This window comes from Acomys russatus, chromosome 12, assembly GCF_903995435.1.
Source record: "Acomys russatus chromosome 12, mAcoRus1.1, whole genome shotgun sequence".
In the NCBI taxonomy this organism is placed as follows: domain Eukaryota; kingdom Metazoa; phylum Chordata; class Mammalia; order Rodentia; family Muridae; genus Acomys; species Acomys russatus.
In genome coordinates, this window is record NC_067148.1 from 303518 (window position 1) to 328671 (window position 25154).

At 36.7% G+C, this 25154-nt stretch overlaps 1 protein-coding gene across 3 annotated transcripts in view; it reads right to left on the bottom strand.

Moving 5' to 3' along the window:
- Positions 1 to 25154, bottom strand: part of Tpp2 (tripeptidyl peptidase 2) — an 82768-nt gene that overhangs the window by 37760 nt on the left and 19854 nt on the right. For all 3 annotated transcript variants that reach the window (XM_051153766.1, XM_051153767.1, XM_051153768.1), the window contains exons 5-16: positions 24716 to 24840; positions 23699 to 23862; positions 21826 to 21980; positions 20848 to 20924; positions 18296 to 18423; positions 17511 to 17610; positions 11827 to 11975; positions 8885 to 9000; positions 7345 to 7513; positions 6203 to 6360; positions 5439 to 5515; positions 3546 to 3652 (exon numbers count right to left, since the gene is read on the bottom strand). In XM_051153766.1, the coding sequence (XP_051009723.1) occupies positions 3546 to 3652; positions 5439 to 5515; positions 6203 to 6360; positions 7345 to 7513; positions 8885 to 9000; positions 11827 to 11975; positions 17511 to 17610; positions 18296 to 18423; positions 20848 to 20924; positions 21826 to 21980; positions 23699 to 23862; positions 24716 to 24840 (1525 nt within the window). The remainder of the gene's footprint in view (positions 1 to 3545; positions 3653 to 5438; positions 5516 to 6202; positions 6361 to 7344; positions 7514 to 8884; positions 9001 to 11826; positions 11976 to 17510; positions 17611 to 18295; positions 18424 to 20847; positions 20925 to 21825; positions 21981 to 23698; positions 23863 to 24715; positions 24841 to 25154) is intronic.

The following is a 25154-nucleotide window of genomic DNA, read 5'->3' on the forward strand; positions in this document are numbered from 1 at the left end:
AGTTCTAGCCAGAGCAATAAGACAACACAAGGAGATCAAAGGGATCCAAATGGAAAAGGAAGAAGTCAAATTATTCCTATTTGCAGATGATATGATAGTGTATGTAAGTGACCCCCCAAATCCCACCAGAGAAATCCTACAGACGAGAAACACCTTGAACAAATTGGCTGGATACAATATTAACTCAAAAAAAAAAAAAAAAAAAAAATCAGTAGCCTTCCTATATACAAATGACAATCATAGAGAGGAAGAAATTAGGAAATCTACACCCTTCACGTTAGCCACAAGCAATATAAAATATTTAGGAGTTACTCTAACCAAGCAAGTGAAAGACCTGTTTGAAAAGAATTTCAAAACTCTGAAGAAAGAGACTGACGATTACATGAGAAGATGGAATGATCTTTCTTGCTCGTGGATTGGGAGAATTAACATACTAAAAATGGCCATCTTACCAAAAGCAATTTACAGATTCAATGCAATCCCTATAAAATACCTACACAATTTTTTAAAGACATTGAAAGTTCAAAACTCAACTTCATATGGAAAGAGAAAAAACTCAGAATAGCTAAAACAATCTTGTACAATAAAAGATCCTCTGGAGGAATCTCCATACCTGATCTCAAGCTGTACTATAATGCAACAGTAATTAAAACAGCATGGTACTGGCATAGCAATAGGCTGGTTGATCAGTGGAATCGAATCTAAGACCCATATATGAACCCACACACATATGGTCACTTGATTTTTTTACAAAGAAACCAAATTTATTAAACGGAAAAGGGATAGCATCTTCAACAAATGGTGCTAGTCTAACTGGATGTCTACATGTAAAAAAATGCAAGTAGACCCGTATTTGTCACCATGCACAAATCTCAATCCAAGGGGATCAAAGACCTCAACATAAAATCAGAGCTACTAAATCAATTAGAAGAAAACGTGGGGAAGAGCCTGGAATACATTGGCACAGTAGACAACTTCCTGAACGTAACTCCAACAGCCCAGGCCTTGAGATCAACAATTAATAAATGGGACCTCATAAGGCTGAGAAGCTCCTGTAAGGCTGGAGACACTGTCAACAGAAAAAAGCAACAGACAGCCTACAGACTGAGAAAAGATCTTTACCAACCTTTCATCTGACAAAGGTCTAACATGCAAAATATATAAAGAACTCAAGAAATTAAACACCATCATACCAAATAACCCAATTGAGAAATGGGGATCAGAACTAAACAGAGAATTCTCAGGAGAGGAATATCGAATGGCTGAGAAAATCTTTAAAAAATGCTCAATGTCTTTAGTCATCAGAGAAATGCAAATCAAAACAACTCTGAGATTCCATCTTAAACCCATCAGAATGGCTAAGATAAAAAACTCAAGTGACACCACAAGCTGGAGAGGATGTGGAGAAAGAGGAACACTCCTTCATTGCTGGTGGGAATGCAAACTTGTACAACCACTTTGGAAATCTATCTGACGCTATATCAGAAAACTGGGAATAGGGATTCTTCAAGACCCAGCTATTCCACTCCTTGGAATATACCAGCACACAACAGGGACATATGCTTAACCATGTTCATAGCAGCCTTATTCATAATAGCCAGAACACGGAAACAGCCTAAGTGTCCATCACTAGAAGAATGGATAAAGAAACTGTGGTACATTTACACTATGGAATACTACTCAGCTATTAAAAACAAGGAATTCTCGAAATTTGTGGATAAATGGATTGAACTAGAAATGATCATAATGAGTGAGTTAACCCAGAAGCAGAAAGAGGTAAATGGTATATACTCACTTATATCTGGACACTAGCCCAAGGGGCATGTCATGAAAATCTTTACTTATCAGGAAAGTGGGAAAGAGGGGAGGACATCCTATTGGGACTCTAGGTGTGAGAAGTATGGGAGAATGGGGATAGAAGGATCCAGAGGGTCCTAGAAACCTACAAGAAAAATATTATGATGGGCATATCTGGGCCCAAGGGATTTGCTCAAGCTATGGCACCAGCCAAGGACTAATACATGCAGTAAACATCAAACCCCTATCCAGATCTAGCCAATGGATAGGATATTCTGCACAGTTGAGTGGAGAGTGCGGACTGAGTTTCACACGAATTCTGGTGCTCCATATTTGACCACGTCCCCTTGATGGGGAGGCCTGGGGCACTCAGAGGAAGGATAGCAGGCTACCAAGATGGGACTTTATACCCTATGAGCATATACATGGTGAGGAGGTCCCCCTCAGTCACAGTCATAGGGGAAGGGATTGTGGGGAAAGCAGGAGGGAGGAATGGGAGGAAAAAAGAGATGGGATAACTATTGAGATATAATATGAATGAATTAATAATAATAAACAAAAGAATTTCAAATGACAAAAAAAAAAAAAATCAAACAAACTTCTTTCTCTTATTTTAATTGGAAAGAAAATTAATTCCTGATAAAATGATTATAATTTTAGAAACCCTATTTGTCACATCTAGATTGTCTTCCTAGTCTTTTACTCTTGTATATATTCCTATTTCTTTCCTCAAAGTATTACCATCAGAAACATAGCTGCTCAGCTTTACTGTACTGCTAGGCTAGAGGTAAACTAAAATCATGATGAGGCAAGATTAAGGAACACCTGCTCTAATTTCAGGGCAATAAGCAAGGTTCAGTTCATTTTGGTTCTTATAGACAAGAGTATAGAGGGGAAATTAACCAATTGCTGTGCATACATATATGGTATTTTGACACTATTTTGAATGATGTGAAATAGAAGGCACCAGAACATTTGTAATCTAACACTGAAATGATGTGGGAACATGTTCGTTCTATACCATTCTTAATGTTTTATAACAATAACCATCACCACAAACCCTACATATTTTCAGCAATTAAATAAATCATAAGATAATTACATTTATTGACTCCTATCCCAAACCAAGTTTTTGTTGTTGCTGCTGTTGTTTTTCTTTTTAATTAAAGAAAACAGACTGAGTTAACTGCAAAGGCTGGGTAGAAACAAGTAATTTTTGCGGATAAATGCTTTATTCTTTAGTATTACTACTAATGAACTTTAACAGAGCATTGAGCTATATAAGCCCATGGAGCTTTATGGAAATACTGCAGTACTAGGCAGTATAACCTGACCTTAAAAATAGAACACAATGACAACTCACAATTTAGACACTAAAAGCTTTTTGTTACTGAGTATCCAAACTGCTAAGAGTATGATGGTTATCTTAACATACACAAAACACTTTATAATTGTCTATTACAGCAGAGGGTGACAATACCAGTTAAGATAGAAATTCAGCTAAGCAAAACAAATCGCTCCAAATAGTAGTAGCCTATGAAAGGGTCTACATCTGAGCTTAAGACTTATTCTCCAAAGCTGGGCCTTAACAGCCTCGCACAGACACAGAATGTACAAAGATAGTAGTCAGGAGTAACTACTGAGAACCCTCAGAAGGAAATCATCAGAGCAATAGCATATCATTGTCAGTGTGCAAATTCTGTGATATATTAAAAAAAAAAAAAAAATCACATACAAATTTTACTTACCAGCCCAAGTTGCCCCCTCAGGTACCTCAACAAAATGTCTTCGAATCTGACCAGGTTTAAAATGTACATCTGTAAAGGCTAGATCATAATGTGATGACTCATTTACTCTGAAAATTAATAATAATAATAATAAAAAGAATTAGACACTATACTCTAAAAATAAAGGTATATTTAAACAGTAAATTCAGATACTCTAGATGCTATTCCAACAGATGCAGGAGAACAGTTTGCTAGGAATAAACCCTGGGCCTTGTAGTAAGGCAGTAATAAAGTGTAAGTACAACATTGCCACATTTTGTGACACAGCAGCAGTGCACAAATGACTCTACTCACATAGTTTTATACCTTGTAACAGAAATAGTAAAAAGCTTATGTTGTCTCCTGTTTTGTTAACGGAATTGTACAAAATTCACAAGATTTTTTAATTAGACAAGGTTTCTGTGTAGCCCTGGCTATCCTGGGACTCTGTTTGTAGACCAGACTGGCCTCAAACTCACAGGAGATCTACCTGCCTCTGCCTCCCAAGTGCTGGGATTAAAGGTATATGCTGCCGCTGCAGCCACCACCACCACTAGCCTGGGATTTCTAAATATTAAAATCAAATTGTATTTTGTGTCAGTAATAGTCTTAAAGATGTATAAGCGAGACAATATATTAAGGTCCAACTTGGTCCAAAATGCTCCAAAGACAAACTATTTTCATAAGAAATCAAAGAAACGTAAATGTTTTGGAAATAAAATACATGCTGCAATCACATTGCTTTTAATTTTAATAATAAATGAGTACCTACTATATATGAAGTGCTATTATTTGTAGCTAGAAACACACCATGAGTAAGACATGACCCTTTGCTCTATAAAAATAGGTGGGGCGTGAAAAACCATTTAATACAGCGAGCTCCAGATAGGGATTGCCAACAAAAAATAGAAGGCTTATCTACTAAAAGTGAGCCTGCAGATTCCTGAAGTCTTGACTAAATTCCCAATGAACTTATATAAAATGAGGAATTTAACTGTGATATAATTTTCCATAGTGTATGACATTTAAAAATTTTAATCCCAATTTTATGCTATAGACTTCATTGGCTGAGGCCTATGGCATAACTATTATTTAACTCAAATAATTCCCCAAAAGGTATTAATTTAAAATGTGTAAGATGCAGCTTATATCCTCAGAGGACTCACAATCAAATGATACAAATTTTAAAAATTGAAATGTTAGCTGAGGCGCTTGTAAAAAGTGTTAACATGTACAAAGAAGGAACTCCCTTTACCTAGGATCCCCAGAAATAAATCTTGTTATTTAACAGACAGGCAAACAAGGCAAAGGAACTAATAGTACAAATGCATACATACTGATGAAACCAAGAGTGTTAGGGCAGGGGAGCTGGCTAAAAATGTGTAATTTGCTATTACTCAGTGACAAGTATCTAGTCTGTAATTGTGGGCTTTTAGAGGAACATAAGCCTGATCCTTAAGGAGTGCTTCTGCTGTGTTTGAAGCAGGACATATATTATCCCAGCTGAATTCCCTGATTTCAGGATGGGTGAGATAAAAAGAATAAGTCAGGAAATAGAAAGAGAGAAAGAGGTAAAAATCAAAGTAGAAACAGCCTCTCAGTTGGACAACATGGAGTCATTTGTATTCTGGCCAAAGACATTTCTGTGGAGGGTAGGCAGATGCCAGGTGCCCTCAACCACTCACAACTAATAGAAATAGCATAGCTAACAACATGCCAACTAGAATGCTAGGTAGAAGCAAAACCTGGTTACCTGCTTCTGTCTTCATCTTTTTGGTTGCTTGCTTAGGACTAATTATACTATAAAATTGATACTGTATTACATATAGGCATTAACAATTTATATATTGACAGTAAACTGAACATCTTACTTACTTTGCTGCTATAACTGCAGTGATTGGAACCCTGAATAGAGGACCTGCATTGGGGGATGCTATATCATAGCCACATACCTTGAAGAAAAATGGTAAATTTCAACATCCATGAAAAAATGTTGCAAAACAGGAAGTAAAAGGTGTAAGGTAAGCACAGAATACCCTAATCTTAAAATTTAAAAGTCCTACAGGTAAGGTAATACCAGATTACTGACATTAGTTCACATAGTAACCAGAAGCCAAACAATAAAGTAGCAAACCATGACTGAGATGAACAGACAATAAGGCATGAGTTAAAAGGAAACAAAGAAACAAAAAAGCAAGCATTTAAATTACTTGCTACTACAAACTAATACTTAGTATAACTACTTTCTAAGGTAGAAAGAATAGTTGTGATATGATAATATTGATACTATTCTGTGCTTACTTACAACAACCATGCTTAACAAATGTTTTGTCTAAATCCTAAAGCTAGCCCACAGAACACATTTAGCTGCACTGCATAATTAAAAGAGTAGAAAGGTCTGATCAAAAAGGCTTTGCTATCTGTATCTTCCCCCAGATTTCTTTATAGAAGGCTGCAGCAATATATAACTAACTTCTTAGAAAGACACTGAAAACCTAGAAAATCTGGCAAGTGAAAAAGTATATAGTTGTTTTTTAATGAGAAAAATAGAGGGCTTGTTCACCTAAGAGGTAATTCTTAAAACGTTTCAAAGAGCAAAGAAAAAACAACCAACCAACCAAACAAAAATATGACAATACCTCTGTATAATGTAACCCTTCTCTTAAGCCCCTGGGATCCACACGTATGTTTATGTGTCGACACTGATTCATGAGTTCCAAATGGCTGGGACACTGAACCCAAGAGGAATTTGAAGTTAAAGCTAAATGAAGCTGAAGAGATATTTTTTCAGAGTTTTCTGGCATTAAAAAAAAAAAAAAAAAAAAAAAAAAAACATAAAAAATTAAAGTCAGCATTTCCTCCTTTTCCTGGGAACAATTTTAGAAGTTCTATGTTCTGTTAAGAAAATTTAGCAACTTAGTTTGGTGAACTGTATTATGCATTACACATGACACCCAGATTACAACTTAAATAAAAACACAATCTTTCTTATATTTTAGTATCCCCGTGTTTCACACACATTTTCATCCAACACTGATAAGCCTTAAGGAATTTAGGACTGGAGAGATGCCTCAGTGGTTAAAAACAAGAGTTTATTAGACATTTTGTATCACTGCACACAGAGAACAAGCATCTGACTAAAATAAACTGCCAGATATACAGGGCAGTTTTATTTATACTTAATTGAATGTCAGCCTCTGTCTCCCTGCCCCTGTCAGATGCTTCTACTTCTAACGCTCACCTAAACCTCTGTCTAGTACCCAAGGAATGAGATATGAACAGAAAAGAATCTGTAATTTTATTATAGGTTTAATAAAACTATGGCTCACTGAAGGCCTGCGTCCACTGTTTTCCTTTATAGTGAAGATGCTGACTGAACTGGCATGATACTGGGATCCCTAACTAATATTTTCCACCAAATCTATTAAGTTGTAAAGTTATTATTTGCTAATTTGAATCTTCTCCTTGGAGCAGTACTTCTCAACCTGTGGGTCATTATCATTTTTGAGGGCCAAATAAATCTTTCACAGTGGTAACCTAAGACCATCAGAAAACACAGATATTTCTACTTTGATTCATAAGAGTAGCAATCTTACAGTTATAAAGTAGCAACAGAAATACTTTTATGGTTGGGGTCACTATAACATGAGGAAAGGTATAAAAGGGTTACAGCATTAGGAAGATTGAGAACCACTGCTTTAGAGCATTAGACAAGCCGCATTCTTCATTTATTTAAGTAACAAATATGAATGCTTCTATTTATTGCCAGTCTAATACTCACCTGTGTTCTCTGGAAATACAGGCTCAATGCCAACACCATGATCTGAAGGAGCAGCCACCTGAACAGGATCTCGGAGGTAGATGCCACGGTTATTTCCAACTGTAACTGTAAAACCTAATCTGTTAGCAAATGATGTATTCTGAATGAGGTAGTCATAGGCTTTGTCAACCTAAAAGAATATAAATGGTAAAATGTAAATAAATGGCTGGGTCAAGAAAATATTTTATTACAAATCATGAATCAATTTAATTTTAGCTGTAATGAAGGTAATTTCTATATTCACTTCACCAAACTAATCAATACCACAGTTAAGATGGCAGCTCAGGGGTGGTGGCTCATGCCTTTAATCCCAACATTCAGAAGGTAGATGCAGGCGGATTTCTGAGTTTCAAGGCCAGTCAGGTTTACAGAGCTAGCTCCAGGCCAGCCAGAGTTACACAGAAAAACACTATCTTGAAATGTTGAGAACTGTTCTCAATTTTTCATTTTTATTTTTTGGCTTTTTGAAACAAGGTTTCACTGTATAGTCTTGGCTGTCTTGGACTAGACTAGGCTGGGTGCAAACTCACAGCATTCCACTTGCCTCCGCCTCCTGAGTGTTGGGATTAAAGGCATGAGCCACCAAACCTGGTGAGAACTGTTCATTGACATAGCTGCAGCCATTTTGTATTCAGTTTACATTTTGTTTATAAGATGAAATTAAGCTCAAAAATTTTAAACTTTTCAACTCCCATTTGTAAAAGCAGTTATTCATAGCTGACACTAATATTCTCTGCCAGAGGATCAAGTAAACCTGCTCTAGATGACTCAATGGTGTCATAATTCATACTTTGTTATTTATACACTTGGCTATCTTCACACTTGGTTACATTTTGGATGTACTCTCTAAGCACTGTCTCACTTATCTTAGGACCAATCAAACTAAAGGTCAATTAGAACTGCTTGTTAGCAAAATAATTTGAGTCAGAGCTGACCACCATCCTACCATCTACCACCCCTATTTTTGCCTATATAAAGTGACTCTGGAAAACAGATTGATGTCACAGTTAGGCTCCTGAGATTTTTCTGTGGCCCTGACTGCAGCCAGCCTTATTTGGGGGGTACACATTCTCTCAATAAACCATCCATACCTGACTGAGTGGTTTGTGTGGCTATTCTTGTACTACAACAACAACAAAAAATAAGTCCAAAAAGATAGCAAACATATGTTATTAAACAAAATACCATTCTAATCATGATTTGATGATCTTCTACTTAAGTCTGCATTTAATTATACTCATGTGATCCAAGGCCATTCACTAACTTACATCTGACCAAACCTATGCTTACTTTTACCAATTTAAATTTCTAGTCTATATAAACCCTCAATGTTTCATTATTTCAGTTCAGCTAATCTCTTTTACCTACAAAGTGTCTCTGCTTGCTTATACTTCTACAATGGATGTCTTTAGAGTTTAGACAGGCTGAATCACCATGGCAGAGCAGTATTTATACCATTATCTCAATGTTTTACAGTTATTTTGCATACAGACAAAAGTACCTGAATAATCCCATGTCCTTGGGCGAATACTTCTATATTGTCAGCTTTTATTGCAGTATTTTCTAGAGCTCTTCTGACTGAGTGGACAGTATAGTCAACATTATTTGCTTTCAGACCTAAAATTAAAAAAAAAAAAAAAAAAAGGAGTAATGTTTTTGAACTTACTAGTTGAAACAGCCCCATTCACATGATAATATGTACCCTATTCGGCTGTCTTCTTTTAATATTCACTGTGAACATTTTCTTAAAAAATTAAATAGTTGATTTAAACTGCTTACATCACACAAATACTTAAAAAAAAATTCACTGCATGCCAATCTGCAGTCACATCAATGCATATGACATGAATGTACCAATTACACATCTTAGGGGCATTCAAATGACATTTAGAAAAATATATTGTATGTTCAAAACTATGGTTGGTGACAGTAATTTTCAACCCAGTAATATTTTATAATCACCAGTGGAACTTAAACAAATCAAAAACACCAGACATGTCTCACTGCAGGTTAGGAACCAGGTGATTCTAGTGTATAGCCAAATTTTGTACACAGAAGACTATGGCTAACATCTGCCAGTCTATTTATTACTCAGTGTTAATGATGAATACCATACTATTTTTGTCCTCTCATGTGGGAAAAAGCCATGCCAAATTCTGCCATGTCAGAAATCCTGTGCTTAGGCTGTATGCTGTGACCTTCGAGTTGCTGACCTTTACCTAACAAGGTCTTGTGTTCTAGGCTATCCTTGGACTATTTACCTTTGAAAGAAGTAGAGAAATCTCAACTTGGAACCACCCAGAGGATCTAGGAAGTTCTGACAAGGAACTACTCAGAGAACTAGGAAGTTCTACAGGGAGAGATTTAGGCTATTGTATTCTTGCCCAGGGGCTAGGGTGAGTGAGATAAGAATAGATCCTATTGACCTTGCTCTATATATGCTCCTGCTAGTCGGCAATAAAGTGAATCTTGATCAGAAATTTCCTGACTTGATTCGTTATTTCTCATGTCTCTGTATCCTACTTTCCATCCCTACTCCCTCTTTCAGGTGAACCCTGATTCAATTTTTCCCAGGGGTTGGGACCCGACACTCTCAGAACTCATCAAACAAGTTACCAGTAAGCTATTGTAATGTGCAACCAAAACAAATAGGTACTCTATGTTACAAACTAAGGAAATTATAATCATGACCACGAGAATTCAGAAGAGATGAAAGACCATTAGGAACGGTAGGTGAACTGAGTCTTGTAGAATGTATGAGCTTTTAGATCCAAAACATGGCAGAAAAGATTTGCAGGCAAGAGAACTGAATATTCAGAGAAGACTTAAAACTCTGAAGTATTTTGTGAATTTAAAGGACTAGAAATGACACCAAGGCTGTGGTGGACTACTCCTCAGTGTGGCTCATCCATATTGGGCAGAGGAGAAAGTTATAGGAGTCAGAAAATGAGTGAATAAGAAGAGGCAGGTGGTGGTGGTGGTGGTGTGATGGTTAAGATTTGAAGAGAAGGATACTTTCTGAGGCAGAAGTTTGAGTCCCAAGTGACCTGATGACATCCTACCTAATACTGCACAGCAATCATCACCTAGTAATGTCTGTCTTTTGCAATAAACTTGGTATCATCAAAGTACTACCATCATAAAAGATCCACCCATCGATTTAGTCCCAGAATTAAAATTCCTGCCACTCAAACGGCAGGAAAAGCTTTCCCAGCTGTGGACTCCCTTTGTAAACTTTGTATACTTAACAGCAAAGTGTCTAGGCCCTTGGCTGGGGACCTCCAGTAGCCAGGGTGGGATGCTTCAAGTTTTGAGGATGCCCCCTCTATCTTTCTCTAGGCACCCCCTTGTCAGCTCTTCAGCTCACCTGGGAGCCTTCCTCTGTGGTCTCTGAGAGGGGTGTTCGGATTTTCAGCCTGTGCTGCTGGCATTTGTATACCTGTGAATAGCAACTCCTCAGAACCTCAGAGCAGCTAAAGTTAAATTTCCACAGCACCGGGACCTGAGATCAGATGCCTGGAGAAACTGAGAAGCTGAAGCCATGGAGAAAGCAACAGCACTTGAGGCCTCAGTTGTGGCTGCTGCTGACAGGGAACTCAGGGGGAGAAAGATATGTCCAATTGGAGCTAGTATGTGAGCTATGGCTCTATCTCTGTGGCTACAATGTATGAAGGTTTTACATGGTCTGGCACTGCTAGCAAGAGACCAGGATCTGGCCCCCTAGTATAAGTTCACAGTTTATTTGAGGCAAGTTGTTTTATTCAGCTCAGAAATCAAGTCTGTGTAAAGTCCTTGAGGTATGTGTCAATAGCCCTCTTCAACACCTAACTGTCATAATGGCATTTCCAGCCTCAGTAGCAGGCAAAGGGGCCATTCTCCAGTCCTTCAATAGGACCCTTCCCAGATTATGCTAATTTTAGGTGAAAAGTCTGAACAAAAGGCTACAAAACCCCTAGCAGGAAACCCTAATCCTTGAGCAGGAAACCCACCAATCCCTGAACAGGAAAAGCCACCAATCCCTAATCTCTCCCAAACTCAGTACTTGAAATACCAGCAATGTTTATCCTGGAAATCTCTGCCCTAGAAAGCTCTACCCCTAAGAAATCCTTTTCCTGGATTTGTCCCTCTATTCCCTAGGCCCTCCAATAAATCCCTTTTATGAGATTGGCTGCCTGGTATGACTCTCTATCGGAAGAAGGGAAGAAGCATGAAAAAAAGAAGGGAAGAGAAGTAGGAAGGGGGAATGCTGAGGCTCCTGAGCTCCTCAGCCCAGCTGGGATGCCCTCCCCTGGGAGCTGCAATGCCTTTGCTGAGGAGGCCTACTTTCAGAGCTCTATGGTTCCTGGGCTCCTGTGTTTCAGGATATGCTTCCACTGGGACTCTGTCCCACCTCAGAAAACAAAGTCTACTATTAAAAAAGAGCATACTATATAATATCCTTACCTGAGAGTACCAGGGCAATGCCTCCACAGGCATTGGGGGAAGACATTGATGTCCCATTCATTAGCTGAGTCCCTCTCAATGTCCAGTTAGGCACAGAGGCAATGGCACCACCTGGTGCACTGATGCTCACACCAAGAGCCCCATCAGCACTAGACAGAAAAGCAGGCAGGTTTATGTAGGGTGACGATAGCTGTGCATGCACAATCTTTAAAAGGTCATAAATATCCAAAATTCTATCATAATTGCAGTTATTACAAAAGAAAGAAAGAAGAAAACCTAAAGATATTATAGGGCAGTAACGGAAGAAAAATGATCAAACACAGTTAATTTCTCACTACACATTTATTTTTCCCTTTTAAGAGAAATGTCTGTGTGTATGTGTCTATGTTTATGTGAGAAAGGCAAAGGTGTTAGCTATGTGGGGGGAGGAGGAAAGAAGGAGGGAAGAGAGAGAACATAGAAAGATATGCTCCTGGGGAAGGGGGGGGGGCATAAGCTGGTTGGTGCCATGGTGTACCTGTGTAAGTCAGAGGATAACTTACAGGATTTGACTCTCCATTATGTGAGGCCTAAAGATTAAACCAGTGGTATGTCTTGGCAGCCAGCACTTTGGATCACTTATCTTACCAGCTGTTAAAATCACAGTAGCATCCAACACAGCTCTATTCTCTACCCTAAGGAAAGATACAAGGCATGCTATGTCCTCATAGAGATTGTTGGATTTCTTATTGTGATGTGAAGTTTTTTGTTTTCTTGTACTATTTTAAACTTCTGGCTAAGAACACTAAGGTGATTTGATTTCAGTTTCCTAGAAAGTAGAATGCGCTGTACTTATCTTACTAGTGAAATGGGTTGGTGGCTGTGCTTTCAGAGCCATTCTGAAATATGATTAGGAAAAGTGCCAGTTAATCTGTATAAACATTTACCTTATATTATTAAGGTACAAAAGTGTTTAGATAGTATCATCAAGAATAAAACATTGTTCAATATCAACCAAGTCTCAATGAATACTAGGTATTTAACAACTACAGGAAAGTAATTATGCAGAGTCAAAAATGTAACTATATACTATTTTTTTAACCAGTTTCCCACTATCTTGTAAAGTAGCTAATCATAAAGTACCTTTAAATGTTTAAATTGTTAATCTAAATGAGTTTAATTAAGAATTGATACATGTTTAAAATTTGGAAAAACATATGTGGTTACTTTTTAAAAAAATAATTTAAAACTTTTTGGTGTATATACATTGGTGTTTTGCTTTCATGTGTGAGGGACTTAAACTCCCCTTGAAAAGGAGTTATAGACAATGTGAGCTGCCATATGGGTGCCAGGAATTGAACCTGGGGCCTCTGGCAGAGCAGCCAATGCTCTGAAGGGCTGAGGCATCTCTCCACCCCCTTCTGTGTTTACTTATAATTATCAATTTGACAATCTAGAATCACCTGGCTAGAATCTTAATGAGTAACAGTCTAGATTGGGCTGTCTTAACTGATAATGGAAGACCCAGCTTATAAGTGAGTGGCCCTATTTCCTGGGGCAAGGCCCTGGACAGAATGAAAATAGAAAGCTGAGCACTACAAACAAGCATATATATTCCTCACTGTTCTCCCAAACTTCTGAAGCAACTTCCCTGCTCTGGTAGACTGTAATTTGATTTGTGAGCTAAATCAAATTTCTCTCCTAAAGTGGCTTTTGCCAGCGTCTTTTTACCTATCAATTGAAAAGAAAACAAACTATTACTGAGATGTGGTGACAGTACTGTGGTAACCTCATCATGTGGCTTTTAAACCTTTGGAGTTATTATTATTGAGGAATATGTAAGATTTTGGAAATTTAGGCTAGAAAACCACTGAATGCTATGGGCAAAAAACTTAGTGGGATCTTCTTGTGGGAGTTTGAAAGACAGAAGTGCTGAGAAAAATGTAGGCTGTGGAGGCCTGGTTTGTGAGTTTTCAGAGGGGAACAAATATTCTACCAAGAACTGGCATGGGGCCATTAGTCTGATATATTGACCAAAATTGATGCTGGAAATCTTTTTTTTTTTTTTTTTTTTTGAGACAGGGTTTCTCTGTGCAGCCTTGACTGTCCTGGACTCACTTTGTAGACCAGGCTGGCCTCAAACTCACAGTGATCCACCTGCCTCTGCCTCCCGAGTGCTGGGATTAAAGGCATGCACCACCACGCCTGGCTCGATGCTGGAAATCTTTGTTCTGTGAAGGAAGAGCTTAAGTGGCTAAGTTTTGAAGGTGATGCCTTTGGCATAATGTTATTGTACACACTGTAAAGTTTGCCCTTGTATTATTCAAATGCTAATTTCTCTCTATCTTATTATCTGGTTTCAATTCAGGCTTATTCTAAGAATCTCCTAACTAAAATTTCTGTAAACACTACCATTTATTCAATGCTTTGGCAATAAAAAGTGGCCAGCCAATAACTAAGCAATAGAGAGAGAACAGGGTGGAACTTCCGATTCCAGTGAGGGGAGGAGAAAGAGAGAGGAAGAGGGGTCCAGGAGACACCTTGAGAAAAGAGCTGGAGCAGAGAAGGCCATAAATGCAACTATTATGGGAATTTTGGCTGAGAAGTAGCTTGGATAACTTAGAGAATTAGAATAGATTCATAATGTCCCATTATTGTGCTTCAAAGCTAATTAAATCAGTCTCTCCAAAAAAACTGCCACTATATTAATTTCCTACTACATACCTTATTAATTATCATTTACAATGGCCTGCTTTTATTACAGAGGAAGTTTCAAGGCAAACTGATATTCAAGATGGTGCTTAAGAAGCATTTGTAATTCATAGAGATTAGCATCTTTACAATGAAACCTATGTTATATGGGGACAGAAGCATGCTCTGAGGGTAAGACTACACCCCTAAGAGGCCCCATTTTATAATGATCTAAAGAAAGCCTAAGATGCTTTGCTGGTGACGGGACCCTTCCCCAGGGACCTCAGACCCCCAAAGACCCCAGTTTGCTTGACTAGACCAACTCCATGACAGGCTTTAGATTTTCTCTCTGCCTAAATGGGCCACGTTTCTAACAATTCCTGGAAAAACCACAACTCATCATGGACAGCTAAGCAGCTTTACAGGTCAAAATGACCAGATACCATGTTTTTTTTTTTTTTTACTACTTCATGGCCTTGGTAAAAGACACAGCTGGACCTATCCAATCAAATTAAAGGCCTAATCGTGAGTAAGAGCCAAAACCTCAAGGACTCAAAAAGTCCCCAGTACAAGTTTGCACTCCCACCAGCAATGAAGGAGTGTTCCTCTTTCTTCACATCCTCGCCAGCATGTGGTGTCACTTGAGTTTTTGATCTTAGCCATTCTGATGGGTGTAAGATGGAATCTCAGAGTCGTTTTGATTTGCATTTCTCTGATGACTAAGCATGTTGAACATTTCTTTAAGTGTTTCTTAGCCATTCAGTATTCCTCTGTTGAGAAATCTGTTTAATTCTGAGCCCCACTTCTTAATTGGGTCATTTGGTTTGGTGTTTAATTTCTTGAGCTCTTTATATATTTTGGATATCAGACCTTTGTCAGATATAGGGTTGGTGAAGATCTTTTCCCAGTGTGCAGGCTGTCTCTTTGTTCTGTTGACTGTGTCTTCTGCCTCGCAGAAGTTAAAAAGAAAAAAAAAAAAAAAAAAAAAAAAAAGTCCCCAGTAACCAAGCAAGACAATCCTGAATCCCCTCATCTACTCTGACTCAAATCTGACCAAAGTTTATCACAAATCCCCAACTGTCTATAAATTGAGCCTGTGTGCTCACTCATTTCGGAGTCACCCTCAAGAGGAGAGAGGAGATTCGAGCATGCTTTGCTTCAGCAGATCACCTGGACCCTAACAATGGTTAAAGGTTCCTTAAAAGAAACTGCGAGGGAAAGTGTTTCTCTAGAGTCAGCACACAGAGGATGACAGCATTGTGGTGGAAGGTGGAAGGGCTAGACTACCTCTCTAGAGGACAGAACATGGCAGTGTCATTATTAATATTGTCCATGTGGTACTGGTTCTTAAGACCAAAGGGGGGCAGGGAGCAATATTGAGGGAGTCATAGAGAGCAACTGAAGCTAGACACTGTATAGCAGGGCTGCAATTCCTGCATAAAGGCTCTGATTGGTTTTCTATTGCAACTGAAGTGACCAAAGAAATCAAAAGGAGATCTGTACATATAATGTTCAATGCTGAGGCAAAGGCAGGACAGCTTTTCAGAGAGCACTATCAAATATGTTCTTCACAGTAATCATTAGTCCACATCTTGTACTTTATACCTTGAAAATTGAACAAAATATTTTCTAAAGTATTTCATGTGTGCTGTATACTAGATAAAGACAAACACAATTCTCAGATCAATTAGTTTGTTATGGTATGTTATTGATTTAATTCTTTGTGTATTAGTTTAGTTCACTTTGTTTTGTGTTTTGGTGCTGGAGACTGAGTCCAAATTCTTACATGTGCTAAGCATACATTCTCTCACCAAACTATACCCCAGTCATCTAAAGACATTCCTAAAAGTTCTACAGCAAATGACATTTACAGAGGCTGGTTTAAGTAATAGTCTTTAAGAGTTTGTTCTTATTTTAAATATAATTTTATTTTAATTTTCAAAATCAAATGTGTAATTTAGAAATCAGATTTAAAGTTAATTCATTTAATAATTTTGTATTAACTGAACACAAATCTTTAACCTTTGTGATTTTAAAAAATAATTTAAAGGTTTATTTTTATTATTTTTAAGTGTGTGTGTGTGTGTGTGTGTGTGTGTGTATGTATGTATGTATGTATGTATGTATGTATGTATGTATGTGTACTGTCTGTCTGGAGAGCAAAGATATTAGGTTCTCTGGTAAGTTGCAGCCAGTTGTGAGCTGCCCAATATAGGTGCTGGAAACTGAACTCAGGTCCTCTGTAAGAATACATGTCCTTGTGTCCTTGGCAGCCCATGGTGATGGGACAAGACAAATATTCCTGATAGATAAGAAATTAGTTTAGTGTAATAAATTAGTTCCACACCAAAACCTACTTATCTTTGACTTCATGTATTCCCTCCATATAGAAATTCCTATGCCTCTTAACATTGTCTCAATCCTTCAAAACTATGACTACCTCCTCCAGGATGGAATTAACTTAACTGATCTCACTCCTATTATCCCACTATCCAGCAATGATGTCATTGTAAGCTCACATCACAAACTGGCCATTTCTGTATGAACATAATGCATGCACTAGGACAGTTGCTGAATCAAAATCAAAATTCTTCTAAATCATTGTCAAAGAAATAAAGGGATGAATTGAAATGGGCTTTATTTTTAATCAAGTGTCAGTACTTACTGATGTCATAATAAGGCATTATAAAAATTAGGGCTTATATAATCCCTTAATAAAACAGACTTGTTCCTAGAAGCAAACAAATATGGTTCAGATGATGTTAGAAAACCAGGTCTTGTCAATCAGAATTTGTTTGGTTATAGGTCTGAACCAAAATGCTCAAACTAGATTATAACTTCAAGACTAATATGTTACTATGATTCTTTATAAAAGCAAAGCATTTGTTTCATCAAAATTTAAGTATCAAATTTGCTGAAAAAAGGGTTATCACTACTTATTATCTGTAATCTCCCCCAACAGAATAACATTTAATCAAATACATCTATTATATCCAATAATTACTTGTACTGACCTTGGGCCTCTAGAAGACCATGTGTACTGATTTGCAGGTAATTTCTCTCTCAGTGAATATTCTGCAACCATCATATCAGGAGAAACATAAGCTCCAACACCTATTACAATGGATTTCACCATTAAAAAATGGGAATACAATTTATCTCATGTATCCTATTTTCCCACCAGTGAAATGTACTCTGTGCACATGTGTAAACTGCTTAATATCCACTCTCTTTTTTATAAATGGAAAGGGAAATCATTTAATAGAGAAACGAAGTGTAATGCTACACTAAGTATATTGCTTTTTGTACATATAAAACCTCCAGGATTACTATGTGCACTAAAAAACTTCTAAAAAGTGTGCATGTGTTTCTATTAAACCACTTTTCTTAAATTACAACAAATTCTAGATAACAGTTCCTGAGATCTTCCTCGGAACACATTTAATGTCTACGTGAAGGTATGTCCAACCCAGCGCCCACAAGACACATGCAGACCATACAACTGTAAGTTTACTTAAAACATCATGAAGTGAAGGTTAGTTTATGTAACCTGATTCTATAGATGAAAACACTCTGTCACAACATAAAATGGCTAAAAATACCTGGGCCTCCAGTGTTTTATATACAGAGCACAATACCTGATTATGCTGTGGTTTATTGTTTACTTTAACACATATTTTTTAATACAAAGACTCTCTTGTATCATGGGCTGACCTCAAACTTGTCATCTTCCTCCTTCAATCTCCTGTTTTTCTTGTATTTAAACAAACCCATTTCTGAAAGTGTAAAGCTTACTAACCTATTACACTGGATGTAGTTCCACCTGGACACCCTACTGTAGAAAGGCATGGACCATTATTTCCAGCACTAGAAACATAAATTGTATTATGTTTCCATACTGCTTCATTAATTACTTCACATATTCTCCTGAAAAAGAAACAATTGCTTTGAGCAAACACAACCGTCCCATATTTAATTTATAATCAAACAAATTACAATGATTCTAAACTGTATAACTGACAGTAGCTTTAAATGAGGAGATGTGTATCAGATTCATTCAGTTATGATTATATACATGGTAGTAGGATACAATGATATAATTAGTTGAGTTTCAGGGAACTGGAAAATCAGATTAAATGCAAGAAAAGCAAGATAAACCTTGGCTGATGGTGCACACCTTTAATTCCAGCCATCTGGAGGCAATTAGAAATAGCTTTATGAATTAGAGGCCAATCTGGATTACATAGAGACCTCTAGGTCAGCCACAGCTACAAAGTCTCAAAAGAAGCAACCAAGCAAGCAAACAAAATTATACGTGGAAAACAAAAAACCCTATAATGCATTAAAATATTCACAGGGGTTGTGAAGTAGTTATCATTGAGAGAAAAATAAAACACTGAAGTGACTCTTGCATATATTTTGACCAGTGATTATTTAACTTAAAAAAAAAAAATCTAGCTAGTATCTTTAAAGACAAAGTTAAGTAGGGGAGTGGGATGGAGGAGAGAGACTAGTAGAAAATCTAAGAATTTCAAAATTGAAATCTAGTTAGAGATTGACAGCTAACAAGAAAGTTTACTGGCATTAGTTAAGGAAGATGAAGCTACATTAATGAAGAAATTGGAAATTATAAAACATCCAGCTCCAAAGGGTCCTGGAAAATCAAATGTGTGATGTCTGACAAAAGATTCTAGTTATCAATATACTCAACATTGTGGGACACAACTGCCTGTTAAGTGAAACTCCAGGGGATCTACTGCCCTCTTCTGACCTACACGGACATCATGACACAAGTGGAACACACACACACAGAGTTTACTGTAACTGACAAAGGATAAATTATCAGTCAGATGAAGATAATGAGATGACAGAAAAGGCAAAGATGCACTATAGAAAGAGATGGTTAAAAGTGAAAGGCTTCATATTATAAAGGCAATAAAATATTTTACAAGAAACCCAATTATCTTCAAAAAGTGAATCTGGTAACAGTTACTCTACAGTCTTTGGATTTTTAAAGTTGCCCTTTTGATAGGTCATTAAATAAAGCTTATGATACCAGATAACTGGCATATTTTAATACTTTGGTGATAATAGAGACACTAAAATCACTAAGCTCTAAATATTTCAGATACATATAACAGAAAGGAGCTATGATAAATCTCGCTAAGGTGAACACTGTATTGGAGGGAAGGATATGAATGACATATGTTGTGTAACAGTTTCCTCTGGGGCTGGAATATTTCATCCTGCAGTAAAGCTCCTCCTTAAGCAGGAAGGTAAACAAGTCAAAAAGGCTTAAGGAAGTCCCTGAAACTGACCAAATACACTAGGCCCCTCCCTGCCAGAGTAAGCAATGAAAGCCGAGAGTCCCTCTCACAGGAATGAAGCCAATCTGCAATGAAGACCCTCAGAAAAGTTAAACTGCAAAATAGATTTTGAGACCAGATCAGATGTCTAGAAGCAGAATCAGCCAATCTGTCTGGAATAGATAATGCAAACCAACTGAGGCATTTTGAAAGGTTACTCTCCAACCTGTTGAGCTACCTGTAGCATATGCAGTATGCTCCAAGTTTCCAGATTTTATGACCTGTCACCCATGCTGGAGTGGGATTTGGTGATGCAGCTGCTTTTGAGTCATTTTTGCTCCTGTTAAGTAGCCTCTCACCCATACTCCCATAAGTAACCCCAATAAAACTCACTGGTTCACCAAACTGGACTTTGATGGTGTCCATATTTTGGTGTGTCATGGACTTCCTATCAGGTAAGTAGATGTGTATTTTGCATCTCCCTAGGAAAAGTTCTGCCATGCAACAAAATTACAAGAAGGCAATGCAGGAGAGAAAGTGGCACAGACTGAAGAGACAGGGCAGCTTAACAAATGGAGGTAGTATGTGCAACAACAGCAAGGTCAGAGCACATCCGTACATCTGTCACGTTAAGTACCACTGAGAAATCCCAGGACATAGGTGAATGAGCTATTTTGGTGATGGTTGGCCGTATAAATCCAACCAGGCAAGAAAGGAAAATATAGAAGTAGTAACTAATGCCAGAGGGCTTGGCAGGTTTTGAGTTTAGGAAGCACCATTATGGAGGAGTGACCCTAGCCACCAGTGCTTGGAATGGTCTGGCAAGATGCAGTGACTGAATATAGTGTCAAAGATATAAAATGGGAATGAGGGTCTGATTTACATAACACAACTTGTGCTTATCATGGTTATATTTTATTGTCATTTCAGTTTACTTAAAACATTTGATGCTCTTCATTTAGTAGATTCTATGATTAATAACTGCTAAAACAAAAACAAAAACAAAAAACAAACAAATAAAAACAAACCAATCCAAAAACCTTACCCAGAATTTGGCCAATGAGTTGCTTCTCCATAGCTGTAGTTGACAAGATCACATTTATGATTTATAACTTCTATCATCTATTAAAAGAGTAAGAATCTGGGTTAGGAAGTCATTCATAGAAACAGATTAGCCAGGAAATAATGTTTATAACTGCATAGAGTCTAGACTAATCACATCCTAATTTATAAGCTATTTCTAGGCAAACTGTAATTAAAGCCAAAGAATAGCAGGAGCGGGCTGGAGAGATGGCTCAGCCGTTAAAGGCTAGGCTCACAACCATAAATATAAGAATAGCAGGAGAACGAATCCAGTAAACTGTTAACTAAAAGTAGAGCAATTTTCTTTAGAATAGAGGAACCACAGAAGAAAATAGGTAGAGGCAATACAATGATTCTGATTAGATTTTAAAAGTACTTAAGTTATATGTCAAACTGAAATATAGAGAATATTTAATCTACTAAAAATGTTAATTTCCTTTTAGAGTATTGGAGTAAGTTTTATATATATATATATATATATATATATATATATATATATGTTGTTTTTTTTTTTAATTATCTTGAAAAGTTTGCTTAGAGATTTACTACAATTAGCATAAAATATTTTCTTCTACAAAGACTTAAACTTTTCCTGGTAATCTTTAACTTTAAATTTTTGTTATTGTTTTGTTTTTTGAGACAGGGTTTCTCTGTGTATTCTTGGCTGTCCTGGAACTCTGTACACCAGGCTAACCTCAAACTCAAGAGATCCAACTGCCTCTGCCTCCCAAGAGCTGGGATTAAAGGCAAGCACCACTACCACATGGCACCTTTAAAACATTTAAGATAAGTTAATCAGCATTAGTTTGCTTCTAAAAACGCTGTTCTGCAACACCAAAATACTATATATATATATAATATACTATTGATAAACCAAGGGCATTTTATAAACATTCTCTCGCCCTAAATTATTAATCTACATGAAGAACTAGACACTCACAGCTCTGATGAGGCCTGTGCCTGTTTCCATGGTGCTTAACCGTGTGTCACCAATCTTAATGGATAGAATCTGAGCACCAGGAGCGACTCCATTCCGTTCAGGCTCTTCTGGAAAATGCCCAGCAGCTATACTTGCTACATGGGTTCCATGAGCTCCTATACACAAAATAAGGTGTTTGTGCATAAAATGACAAAAATTTCATCACATGAAAATTTTAAACATTTCAACATGTGTGTATTATGACACAAATAATTTAGTAAAAATACAACCTGATTATATCTAATATTTCAAATATATTTGTGCAGGTCACACAAAGTAAGCTTCAATTACATATTTTTCTCTACCCTGGATACAACTCTGTTCTACGTAGGTAAAAGAAAAAATGTAACCCACAGAAGACAGGCAGTATTTATAATACATAGAACTCACAAGTAACTCGTATCTAAAGTATATAAAAAAATCATACAAATGAAACAGAGAGGAAAGAATGGAGACACCTTGCCCATGAAGGAAAATAGGTGAAACGTGAAAAATCATTTCACAAAAAGGATGTCCACAAGGCATACAAATATGAAAATATGTTGTTTTACTAGTCATCTTGGAATTGCAAATTACTGTCACAATGAAGTTTCTCTATATACTGTTCAACATACCTAAGATGTTTAAGGTTGAAAACAGTTTAGAATATACCATATACTGTTCTTGCTTGAGAATTCTAAGCACAGGCACCCTTATCAATTTAGCAGTCTTGCCTTTGCCGCAGTACCCAACAGACATGTGTAAACATGTTTACCAAGACATTCACAAAAATTCCAATGGCTGCATTCATTATTTATATAATTCAAAATTCCAAATAACTTAGGAGTCACTAAAAGTAAATTGATATTTAATATATCAATCCATAGAATTGGCATACAATTAATATGAACTAATATGCATTGAAATAAAGCTCATAAGGTTTAACTAAAATCTCATAGAAAAACTGAGTTAATCGGGAAAAGGCTAAGCCATGTGGACAGTGAGACTATTTTACTACTTCGGACTCAATACAAACAGCCCCATATGGTCCAAAGTAATCAAAAGAACATAGTAATAAAAATCAAGATAGTAGCAAACATGGCAGGAAGAGGTTAAAGTTACTGACTCTTATGTTAGCACACAAAATAGTAAATTTCATGTTTGTCGTACTTTGATTACATTCTGTCCTCTTTACGTTCTTTTGAAGCCCCATATCTCTCGTCTTTCTCCTCAACAACAACCTGCATTCTCCTGACTCCTCACTTGCCCAAACCTGAAAGCAGAATGGTCTTTCCACTTACTTTTATATTCTCATCATAAAAACATACAAGCCTATCTGCAGTGTATAATATTATATCCAGCACGCTCTTCTATTTTATGCAAGTGGAAGATATATTTTCATTAGAACTCATATATTTGGCATCTGTACATAATATTTTTGATTAAGAAAACTTCACATCATAACATAAATATTTACAATCTGATTTGAATAGTAATCTAGTAGTATATTATCTAGTGGCTAAGTTTTTAAAATTTACATAGAAGACTATAGTGAAAATCACTTCACTTAAGTCTCTGTACTTACAGGTGAATTTCTCAAGGGTTTATTTGCAAGTAAAATCACTTCATATTTATTAACAACTTTTCATTTGTTAGGGCTTTGCTTTTATTTATGAACTACTTCTACACTGTTTATAATTTTAAAGGAGGAGAGTAAAATCACATCAAAGTTTCTAGGCTTAGTCCTTCAACAGGAATTTCTATAATCAAGTCACAAGAGCCTCACTCTAGGCTGCAGAAATTATCATTTAGCCATTGCATGATTATCTCTCACTAGTAAATTTGAAACAGATACCTCCACTGGTCACAATGGAGAGCAGGTTTCCATCATCATAAATATTAACAGAGTAATTCAGCATCTCAGCTGTGCCAAAAGAGCCATATTCTTGGGCCTCTTTATAGTTTCTCAATACAGTAGATTTACTCAAATCCCCATTTTCATTTGAATCAACACAAGCTCTGTTGGAAAGGAGAAATAGGCATTAAAATTTATCCTTCTGATCCTCTTTCTAAAGATTACACAATACACTTTCTTAGTCATTTTCTCACTGCTTACTATCCACCCGCCCGCCCCCGCTTCGCCCAACTCCCATTCAAATCCAATGAAGCCAGTGGTAAAACCATACACAAGAATACTAGTGGTATAGAAAAATCAACTGGGCAGGTGAGAAATTAAAACTAAAGCTTGGGTTGGAGTGTAGACTAGTTTAGGATAGTTGAGACACAAAGGGCAATCCTTACTTCTAGCTGCCATTTTTAGTGCTGTTATTGTAAATACAGTAACTTTGGCAGCTTCCTGACACCACATGACAATAAACTTCAAACTTTAGTCACATAAAGCTTTAGAAAAACATATTTCTAATAAAACAAAAATTTTACCTAATTTTATGGTTTTTCTTCCTACCTACTGTTTATCCATTATATTACTGTTAAAAATTGAAAGATGCATATTTTAAACACATTATCAGTCTGTTTAAATGAATCTTAAAGTCAAAAATGAAATGTATGTTATATAAAGATCAATACTTTGTTTTTGTATGTCTGTTTGAGTGTGCATGTTTGTGTGATTTCTGAAAGTTTTGCTACATAGCCCCAAATGGCCTAAGAGTCACTGAGCAGCCCATGCTGGACTTAAAAATAGATAAATGTAATGTTTACTGTGAAAAATACTAAGTTCAAAAGGCTTATCCACAACCATATAGTGGTACTACACATAGTAATGTGGTTATATAAAACAGAACTGTGTACAGCTCTGAAGGTTGAAAAAAAAAACATTTTTAATAAAGAAGATCTATAAAATACTCCAGATTACCTCCAGGTCTCACCATCATGCCACACCAAGCAGTCATACACAGGGCCTGGATCACTATACTTTTTCTCAAAAGAATTAAGTAATTCCACTTGACTTTGCAGCTCTTCCTTGATTAGTTTATTGGCCTATTAACCAGAAAAGGTTAATATTAGAACATTTTTGTGTTCCTGAAAGTTGTTTAACACATGACAAAAGACAGTGAAATTTAAAAAAAAAAATCACTTCACTTTGGACAAAAAATAATAAATGTTTTTGTAGTGTTGGAAACTGAAACTCAGGCCTTGGGTATATAAGGCAAGTGCTCTATCACTAAGTTATATCCTCAGTCCACAATTCATTCCACTTTTGATTAAGAAAAGGTGCATATTTATAATAAAGGACAATAAAAAAGGATAAAAACCAATTTGTGAACTGTTCCTGGGATGGCATAATGAGAACT